This window comes from Parasteatoda tepidariorum, chromosome 7 (assembly GCF_043381705.1).
Source record: "Parasteatoda tepidariorum isolate YZ-2023 chromosome 7, CAS_Ptep_4.0, whole genome shotgun sequence".
Taxonomy (NCBI): Eukaryota; Metazoa; Arthropoda; class Arachnida; order Araneae; family Theridiidae; genus Parasteatoda; species Parasteatoda tepidariorum.
The window spans coordinates 80,258,805-80,269,698 of record NC_092210.1 but is presented as its reverse complement, the minus strand read 5'-3'; the positions used below and the strand labels follow the sequence as shown (position 1 = coordinate 80,269,698).

General features: G+C 28.2%; 1 protein-coding gene across 1 annotated transcript in view; it reads left to right on the top strand.

Moving 5' to 3' along the window:
• The window catches only part of LOC107446012 (kielin/chordin-like protein), a gene marked incomplete in the record, with an annotated part of 171,960 nt that overhangs the window by 113,168 nt on the left and 47,898 nt on the right, over nt 1-10,894 (top strand). The window contains 4 exon segments of the mRNA XM_071183690.1: nt 3,699-3,796; nt 7,429-7,530; nt 9,351-9,452; nt 9,573-9,659. Of these exon segments, the coding sequence (XP_071039791.1) occupies nt 3,699-3,796; nt 7,429-7,530; nt 9,351-9,452; nt 9,573-9,659 (389 nt within the window).

The following is a 10,894-nucleotide window of genomic DNA, read 5'->3' as shown; positions in this document are numbered from 1 at the left end:
ATATATATATATATATTACAGCAAAATAAATAAATACGAAGAAAATTAGGAAAAGCTATAAGTATCCTTTATTGCGCATTAGCTGCAAGTAAACAGAACTCATTAGATAGGTTCAAAATGAAGATAAAACAAAGGAAAATTACAGACATATGAAAAAAAGGGGGGGGAGAGAAAAAAATAACAAAAAATTAATTATCTTTAAATTTCTAGATTATACTATTTTATTAAATGATATTTACCCCGAGGAATTAATCTTGCTTCGTAATCATGATGATAATATTAATTTCAATTTTCTGGATTTGGATATTATAAAGATGAAAATATCTGCCTTGTTGATTTATACGATAAAATAAATGATTTTAATTTCAATATAAATAAACTAGTTACTTGGAATTCTAATGCTTCTGGGAGCATCTATTTAAACACCACTTTTAATGGAATGAATAGAATTAAAAGAATATGTAGTAATATTTATTTATCCAAAAAACAAATCGATAAACTCTTTCAAAATTTGATAATAAGCAATGGATACCCCATTGAAGTAATAAAATTCTATATAAAATCATTGAATTAATCGTATATTTTTGTGGATATATTTACTAAAAATTTTCTTTGCTAATTTATATAACTTTACCATGTGCAAATCCATTTCGGGTAAATCCATTGCCAAAATTATTTACTAAATAATTTCTTTGTTAATTTATATAATTTTTCCATGTGCAAATCCATTTCGAGCAAATCCGTGGTCAAAATTATTTACTAAAAAATTCCTTTACTAAAAAAATTCCTTTGTTAATTCATATAATTTTTCCATGTGCAAATCCATTTCGGGTCAATCCGTGGCTAGAATTATTTACTAAAAATTTCTTTATTAATTTATAAAATTTTTCCATGTGCAAATCCATATCGGGCAATTCCGTGGCTAAAATTATCTACTAAAATTTTTTTTCTTTGTTAATTTATATAATTTTTCCATGTGCAAATCCATTTCGGGCAAATCCGTGGTTAAAATTATGTGCAAAACAGGCAATTCACGTTTCTCTTTTCTATTTTCTATTTTTTTCTTAAATAAATATTTATTTTCCAAAATTATTTATGGTCAACTTCTTTAAATTATCCAGTATAATATTGCCTTGCACACATCCTTTTCGGGCCCATCCTTGATAACTAACAAATCAAACTCACTTCAGCAATGCAGTAAGAGCGGCACTTTAAAACAAAACTCCTAGTTACGCTCAATTTGCGCTTTTGTTTTCATATTCTGCAATCCGGCAATCTTGTTACGAAAATATTTTTTAAATCATTCTTGAAAAATTTCCCGTTCATGTAAGTACATTTAAATTCGCTACTCACTTTATAGATTTTGTTTTATTCTGTTTTTTCTTTTTATTTCATTTTATTTTCTGTTTTTACGTGTTATTTTTACTTACTGTGTTCGATTTTATTTGCTGTAATTTTTGTCAAAAAATTTTTTGAGTGCTCCTCAAACTATTGTATTAATATAATTTGCTTTGGCTATATTGATACAATATCAGAAAGCACTCTTTCTTGCTGATATAATCGTGTGGGCTGATGAAAAGATTATATCTTTCATTTTCCGGATTTTTAAAATTTTTTTTATCCTTTTCTTTCCCAGTTGTTTGTTACTTTTTTTCTGCCCCCCTTTTTTTTTCTTCATATGTCTGTAATTTTCCTTTGTTTTATCTTCATTTTGAACTTATATATATATATATATAAGGTCCTTGGATNTGTTTACTTGTATTTATTTATTTATTATATATATATATATATATATATATATATAGTTCAAAATGCTTCCAAAAGTTGAAAAAATTACAGAACAATGAAAAAAGGGGAAAAAAAGAAAAATAATAATATAAATAACAAGAAACTGGAAAGAAAAAAAAAGAAAAAATCGGAAAAAAGTGGGAAAAAAATGAATGAAAATCCGGAAAATAAAAGAATCAATGTAGCCAAAGCAAAATATATCAATGCTATATTGTGAGAGGCACTCAAAAAAAATTTATTACAAAAAAATTACATCAAATAAAATAAAACACAATAAGTAAAAATATCAGGTAAAAACAGAAAATAAAATATAAAGGTAAAATAAAATAAAACATGAAACGAAATCTATGAAGCGGGCAGCGAATTCAAATGAATTTACATGAACGGGAAATTTTTCAAGAATGATTTAAAATATTTTCGAACCAAGATAGCCAGACTGCAAAATATGAAACCAAAGGCGCAAATCGAGGTAAAAGCGTAAATAGAGGGCTTTTGTATTAAAGTGAGTTCGTACTGCAGTACTGAAGTACGTTTGATTAGTTAGTTACCAAGGTGGCGTCCGAAAATGGATGTGTGCAAGGTAATATTATACTGGATAATTTAAAGAAGTTGACAATCAATAATTTTAGAAAATTAACTTTAATTTAAGGAGAAAAAAAATAAAATAGAAAAGACAAAGAAATCTGAATTGCCTGTTTTGTATATAATTTTAGCCACAGATTAACCCGAAATGGATTTGCACATAATAAAAATTATATGAATTATCAAAGAAGTTTATTAGTAGATTTATTTACAATAATATACAATTAGCTAAATGATTTTATATAGAATTTAATTACTTTAGTGGGTATCCGTTGCTTTTTATTAAATTTTGAAAGAGTTTGTCTCTTTGCTTTTTGTGTAAGTAAACATTGCTACATATTCCTTTAATTCCATTCATTTGATTAAAAATGGTATTTAAATAGATGTTCTTAAAAACATTAGAATTCCAAGTAATTAGTTTATTTATATTAAAATTAAAATAATTTATTTCTTTGTATAAGTCAACAAAGCAGATATTTTCTTCTTTTATAATATCCAAATACAAAAAATTAATATAAACATCATGATTACGAAGCAAGATTAATTTCTCGGGGTAAATATTATTTAATAAAATAATATAAATAGTATAGTAAAAATTTCCCGCTCATGTAAGTTCATTTGAATTCGCTGCTTGCTTTATAGATTTCGTTTTATGTATTATTCTGTTTTTTCTTTGCATTTTATTTTTTTATTTTTTGTTTTTGCGTGATATTTTTACTTAATGCTATTTTTGAAATTTTTTTGTAAATTTTTTGAGTGCTCCTCACACTATTGTTTTAATATATTTTGCTTTGCCTATATTGATACAATATTAGAAAGCACTCCTTTTTGCAGATATAATCGTGTGAGCTGATGAAAAGATTATATCTTTTATTTTCCGGATTTTTATAATTATTTTTCTTTTTTTTGGAATGTTTTTCCGGATTATATAGATATATATGATTATATAGGTAGTTATATATAAAATAAAAAGATTACATTTTCCATTTATTATTTTTATTTACTGAGAAACGAATAAAACCAAATAATAATTTATTTTTAATGACAGGATATATGTTCTGCATATTTTTGACTGGCAAATACTTTACTGCAGAAGTATCTAGCCAAATAAAGGCCTTTTAAATATTCAACTGTATCAAGTTTTCCAGATCTGAAAAAGATTTCCGGATTTATTTTGGAAAATTCTTGGAAAGTTTATCGCTCGTTAAAGGCAATAAATTTTCCGACATCTTTGTTATATTTTAAAAGTTTTGCTACTCCATAAACATTTATAATTAACTTTGAATAAGGGATTTATTCAAATGTCATTTCCATTTTTTCCCCCCAGACATTCCAATTATTCATTGTTCTCCTCCTAAATGTGATACAGGATGTCAAATTGATTATAATGCCAGACCATGTCCCATTTGTGTTTGTGGAATTCAAGGTGAGTATTTCAAATGAACTGTTTCCCTTGAACCATGTCAATTTAGTAGTGTATTTAATTTAGTCATTTAGTAGTCAAGTATTTTGAAAAGCAGATTTAATTCCAGCGAATAAATTAATTGAAGTGTCTATATTAGCAGACGTGTTTTTTTTTTTGTATTTTGAAAGCTTTTAAGTCGAACATATAGCTGATAATGTGAAAATTAATGAAAAAGAATTACCTTTTAAATTCCCTACGAAACGGAATTAATTTTCAAATTGCTAAAGGAAGGATTATTTTAAGCTGATTCTATAAGTATTACAAGTATTTTGGTAACTTTTGCTGTTTCAATGAGCCCCAATTATACTAGTATAAATTTTTAATGTCGTACTGTGTTAATAGGTTTTTTGCTACCTGTCAAAAATGATGAATACAGAAGAAAATCGCTTAATTGTGGTAAATTTTGACTATCATAGCATCACGTGAAATTATATTGAATATAGTTAGTCTTTGTTTTGGGGAGATGAATTTCTAAAAGTTAGTTTGTTAACTGAGTTACTCTACTGCACTATTAACTGAGTTACTCTACTGCAGTTACTCTACTCTACTGCACTACAAAAGTTAGTTAGTTAACTGAGTTACTACACTAACTCTGAGTTAAGTTTCCTCTCCATTTCTCTAACAATACACCCTAATAAAAAATTTGCTAGCGTTGTTTTTATAATTTTTATTTTCTAACCTAGACAGATTGATTTTGTTAAGTAATTAATTTGATCATTATTTATTTGCTTCCTTACTGAATTCCTTAATTTTTTATAGTATAGAAACTGAAATATGTAAAGTTATATTTTAACAACATCCTGATTTTTAAATAGTAAATGTTTATTGCGTCTTTCCAAAATTATTTTAATGATTCAATTTTCACAATTCTCACTTCACATACTAGTTATTTATTGAATATCTTTATAAATAATTTTAAATTTTCTGACCGATTTTTCAAAATGAACTATCATTAGTATGTATTTTATGTAATATAAACTTTTTATTCAGCATAATTTTTTAAATATTATTAGCTTATTTGTCCCGATAAATACAAAAAGTTTTTCAAATTTACATTTTCTTACAAGCGGCTTCTGAGGAAGTAAAATAAGGTAATATTTCATAAATTTTAATTTCTTGTCAAATTTAATCACTATTTATTTTCTTAATTTTTTTATTTCTATTCTGATGTTCTAGTAAGTTTCTTAGCATAATTAAGTGTAGCAGCAATTCAAATAACTACAAAAAAAATTAATAGTAAATTTCCGGAGTTTCAACTCTACTGTATACATTCATTCTTAAAATGACCTCAAGTTAGAGCATGCTTTAAAAAATTAAACTTAAAAAAATTAGTTATGCAACGAATATTTGTTATCTGGCACAAAGGCTGTATATTTGGTTTGGCCTAATAATAAAGCAAAACCGAATAGATGGTTACTAAAGTTATTTACATTTGTAATCATTTCAACTGATGTATTTTAAAAAAACAGAGCTATCAAATTTTATGTTTCTATTTCACAATAAGAAATTTTAAATAATTTTTAAATTAACAGTAAAATTTTGTTTTAAGTATTAAGTACAGATTTATTTTCTAATTATAATAGTTTTATGAATGAATATAAATTTAATAAGCCTTTGATTTTAATAAAGAGGTTGCAATATACATTAACAATAAAAGAAATAGTTTTATTTAAAATTAAAAAAAAATTTAAAGCAAAACAGTAAGGAAAATTGAAAGCAACTGAAAATAAAGCCATTTAACCCTAGATAAGATCACGGAATATTTTTTAGGAAATCGTATTTATTTCCTGATACAACTTAAACATAACTGCAAAATCATTACTTAATTCCTTCCTTCCTCAATGGCACGACAGCCCCGGGTGGGCCCTGGCCTTCTCAATCAACTTCCTCCAGGCCTGTCTCTGCCTGGCAGTTGTCTTCCAGTTTGAGACTTTTAAGACTGAAAAGTCTCTTTCCACGCAGTCGGCCCATCTCAGCTTTGGTCNGTAATTTAATTTTTTTCTCTTTAATATTAATTTTAGATTAATTTTATTTATTAAATAAATCTTAATTTAATAATTTTATTTCTAAGTTTTAAATTTGAATGACAAAACATGCTCATCGCCCCCTACCGCCCAAAACATACCCAACGCCCCCTTACTGCCCAAAACAAGTTCACCGCCCCTCAGCATATTCCCAACGCCCCCAGGGGGGCGGTATCGCCCCCGTTGAGAACCAATGACATAAAGTAATCAAAAGAGAACAGAAAAAAAACAGAAAAGTATAAAAACTGTTATACCAACGGAAGCAAAAGACTCTGTAAGCAAGACCTGGCAGACATGTGAGATTTCGAAAAAATTCGAAACGTTTATAACCAGTTAAGTTATCATTGTAATTTTGTTTTTGAAATTGTGAATGTTTTTATATTGGTTTGAAAAATCGCATTTTATAACTTCTGTTTTAATCATGGTATGTCAAGTAACATTTGATAATTATTATTATTTACGTTTCTTGTGAAATTCATTCATTGTTCTTCTCTAGTGGTTATACTGTTTCTTCTTATGCCCTCATTTTGCTGGAGGGGGGTGGAATACTCTATGGCTGATCACGAAAATTTTAATTTTCGTTTAGCCGGAGCATGAAAACACTGTCATCTCAGAGCAGTACGATCAGAAAGTCTTTTTCCGAAGAAGTGGCGCAGAGCCGCGATGGCTCAGGAGATAGAGCGGTTGCCTTCCAATGAGGCGAACCGAGTTCGAATCCCAGTCGATACAAATTCCGCATCCGGCTCGCACCGACCACAGTGCTGACGTGAAATATCCTCAGTGGTAGACGGATCATGGGTTAGAGCCCCCTTGTCATCAGCCTAACGGTGGGAGGTTCTCCTGGTCTTCCTCTTCATGTAACGAAAATGCGGGTTAGCTCCCATGACCGGGATTGTAACTAAATGGTTAGGTGACTAACTTGACAAATTCACCATATCATTAAATTATTGAAAAACAGCTATTTGTGAAACTATTTGAATATCATTTTTGATTATAATTATTAAAAAAAAATTAGCATGAAATTAAAATATTTAAGAAAAATGTACAGATTTCAAGACACGCGATAGTGTGTTCACAATAAGGAAGCGTGGGCATTAACTGACAGTTTTCGTCATGTGTGCACTGCATCTTTATGATGAGCCTTAAAGTTTGTACTAATATTTATAGGACATTCTATGTATCACGTTGGAATTAGTTTTCGTATGATTATTGTCAGGAATTTTTATAAAGCATGGCTAACAAAAGTAAGAAAAATAATGAATGCAGTATCATGAACGTCACGTGTAAATTATTTTTTTATTTTGATATAAAAAAAAATTTAAAACAGAGAACGAGATTGGCGTTTGTCTGGAAGAGATAAGTTCTTAAATGCACTCTATATGGTTCAATAAATAATAATTATTTTTTAATTGCCTCTCTATATTTCCAAAAGCCTCAAATCAAATTTTGGTGATTTTGCTAGTCTGGGCCCAGACAGATATTCAAATTTCCTCACAATTATAGTATATTTAATTTATTTATGAATAAAACAGACTAACGAAAAAATCCTTTGCTAATAAATTATTTCAGATAAGCCTACTGTTCTTTGTTCACCTCCAAAGTGCGAGTCTGGTTGTCATATTGACTATAACACTAAACCTTGTCCCAGTTGTATTTGTGGAACAGCACCAAGTAAGTTGAGTCTAAATAACATTTGAAAAAGTGTTTATAAACCACATTTCTGAACCCTCTATGCACCGAGTGAACTTTTAAGTCCCACTAATAATATTTCCATACAATATATTAACTAATATATATAATAATACACTAATGATATAATACATACACTGATAATATAAAATAATGTACTAATATACTAATAATATTTGCAATATACAGCATTGAAACGGAACAAAATATTCTACTGGGACTTTTCTGTCCCTGTAATATAACTTTCAAAATATTATTATTTATTGACACGGCAGCTTACACAGCTTACGAAGCTGAACATGGCATATGGACTATTTAGCAGTTGATATTTCGTTTCTAAATGGTAATTTTATGAACAATGTTTGTTCGTAAATTCTCAGCTTTCTATATCTATCGATTTCGCAGTAAGATCTTTCATATTTTTTTATTGATTCGTTAATATTTTCAACTACTTTTATAACAAAGTATTAAATGTTTAACTTTAAGAAGAAAAAAAATTATTTGCTGATTTTTTCTTGGGGCTACGAGTTTTATATTCATGCATTTAATATTTTATAAATTGTATCAAGAATAGTGCTGACTTATTTTATGTGATTTTGTTCCATTTATTAAAATATTTATGCTAAGTTTTGCTTTCTCTACTAAGTGATAGTACAAATATCTTATGCATGCCTATTATCATATTTCATTATTTAATTTATTTTGTTATTTCATTTATTTTATTTATTTTTTTATGGATATTTAGGGTCTAAGGCGTAACAGCTGAGCTTGTCAGGCATTATGTGGGTTTAAATTCATTAGACCCTAACACTTCTGAATACACAGTATTCAGAAATATATACTTGCAAAGATAAATATTGCAACTGAGCTTAATAATAAAAAAATTAATTAATTCCATTATATATGTGGTTTACATTTTAATACTCCTAATTGATATTTACAAATGAAAAATGCATGTATGCTCTTTATGTTTTTTTGATATAATTTTTGCCTTCAAAATATCATTAGTTGTGTATCAAATCCTGATTGGACTTTAAAGGTTAAAAATTATATAAAAAAAAATTAAAGTATAATTGAATATTAATAAAATGTTTTTAAAAATTAAAATAATCATCTTTTATGGGGAGCATTTTTTTAAAAATAATTTGATAAATAAAGGGTTAACTGTCCTAGTTCCATTTATGGAACTGACCTTATAAATTAAATGATAAAATAGAAAAAAAAATACATGTTTATCAAGTGTTTAAAAGAAAAAATAAGTTTAAATATTTTTTTTAGATAAAACCATGCAAGTGTAGCCCGGGCAAGAGTTTCACATCTTTAGATGTCACAAAAATTTAGTTTATTTTTCCTCTTTTTCAGTACATTCAATAAAAGTACTTTTCTATAATTATTTTTTTCTTAAGTTTTGAATTTGATTTAATTATATCTAAAAGTTGCCTAAATTAATTTATTAATTTAATTCTATTTGAAGATAAAAGAATGAAATATTACGCTTGTTGTTATCAAGGAACGATAAAAAATAGTTTTACCCTTTGAAGCAGAATTCCATTTGAAATCTGTGCTCCATTGATAATCGCAAAATATTCGGCATTTTAAACTCAAGATTTGCCCCATTCAGACAAACAGACAGAGACGGAAGCTCGTTAAATAAATCATGGTCATAACAAACAAGAAAAAACAGGTAAAACAAGAAAAAAATATTGTGTAGATATTTGCAAATCAGAATAAACTGCTTCTAAGGTTGCAAAAAATAATTTTATGTACTTTACAAACTTTCTTCTAAAGTGAATTTATTTCAGTTCTTCCACCTGTTCTGTGCTCACCTCCAAAATGCGAATCAGGCTGTCATATTGACTACAATAGCAAACCTTGCCCAAGTTGTGTTTGCGGAACTGCACCAAGTAAGTTTAAGTTAAATAAATAAAATATTGTTCCTTCTTAGTAATGCTTTAAAAGCTTGAATCTGAATTTACTCTAACACTGATACAATTCTAGTAATATCTTTTATTATATTTTATTAGTTCAGTGTTCTCCTCCTAAGTGTGAATTAGGGTGCGAAGCAGATTATAATGCTCAACCATGTCCAACTTGTGTCTGCAAAGAACAGGGTAAGAATTTAATATTTTTTGTATGGGTGCAATTTATACCGCCTTATAATAATACTGATATTTCAGAACTATTTAAATAAATACCTAACCTTTTAAAATTTATGAAAGCACACAACTTTCTGTTTTTTTACTAACCCCATACATTAAGATTGTTACTCATTATTTACAACATCACCTGATATGTTTTAATTTATCGATCTGATCACCTGATATGTTTTAATTTATCGATCTGATCACCTGATATGTTTAAATTTATCGATCTGATCACCTGATATGTTTTAATTTATCGATCTGATCACCTGATATGTTTTAATTTAATGATGTTTTAATTTATCGATCATATGAACTTAGTTCAAAGAAATTCCGAAACGTGTCTGAAAAGATGGGGCAGCGACGATGCATGCAGTTTTCAAAAACGTATTTTAATATTTCGGAAACCTCTTGTGGGGCTAAGCTACTAACAACGTCATCTATCAAATGGTATCTCAAGATAGATTCGAGTTAACATGTCTTATATACTAGTGAATTGGAATTTAAAAATTGTAGTGGTGACTACGCTACATTACTCCCCCACCAGAATTTTATCTGTGATAGAATTCGATGAATGGATACCACAAGTTGATTCATTGCTGTTTTGCGAGAGGCCGGTAGAGCTGTATTTAGATCATCGTGTTTCAAGTGCTGGTCGTGAGAGTTATATCAGGATCACGGTTGTGGGCGTGGTCGCTCTTGTGTAGCAAGTTATGTGTGATCGAGACTAAGTAGCAACAGCGTGGAGAGGACAATGTCGCAGTGACAAACAGCTAGTCAACTGCTCACTGATTCACCCATCTGGGGCTAGGCTACTGACGATGTCAACCGTAATTTAAGAAAAGGCAACTCCTGTTAGAACCGAGTTAACATGTCTTATAAACTAATAAATTGAAATTTATTAGTTGTAGTGGTAGCTACGCCGCTACACTCTGAAACTGAATCAGCGATTCGGTTTTCCACTTTTGAAAATTAAAGAAATGTTTCAAAATTGATCGGGGACATGATATTAAAAGAAGTTCTCTGAGATTTTTGTCGAGTCGAAATTAGTTTCCGAAATTTTTTATAGTGCAGTTGGCAAATATGATCTATTTTGCCATCCTGAAATTAGACAAAAAAAAAAAAAAAAAAAAAAAAAAAAAAAAAAAAAAAAAAAAAAAAAAAAAAAAAAAAAAAAAAAAAAAAAAAAAAAAAAAAAAAAAAAA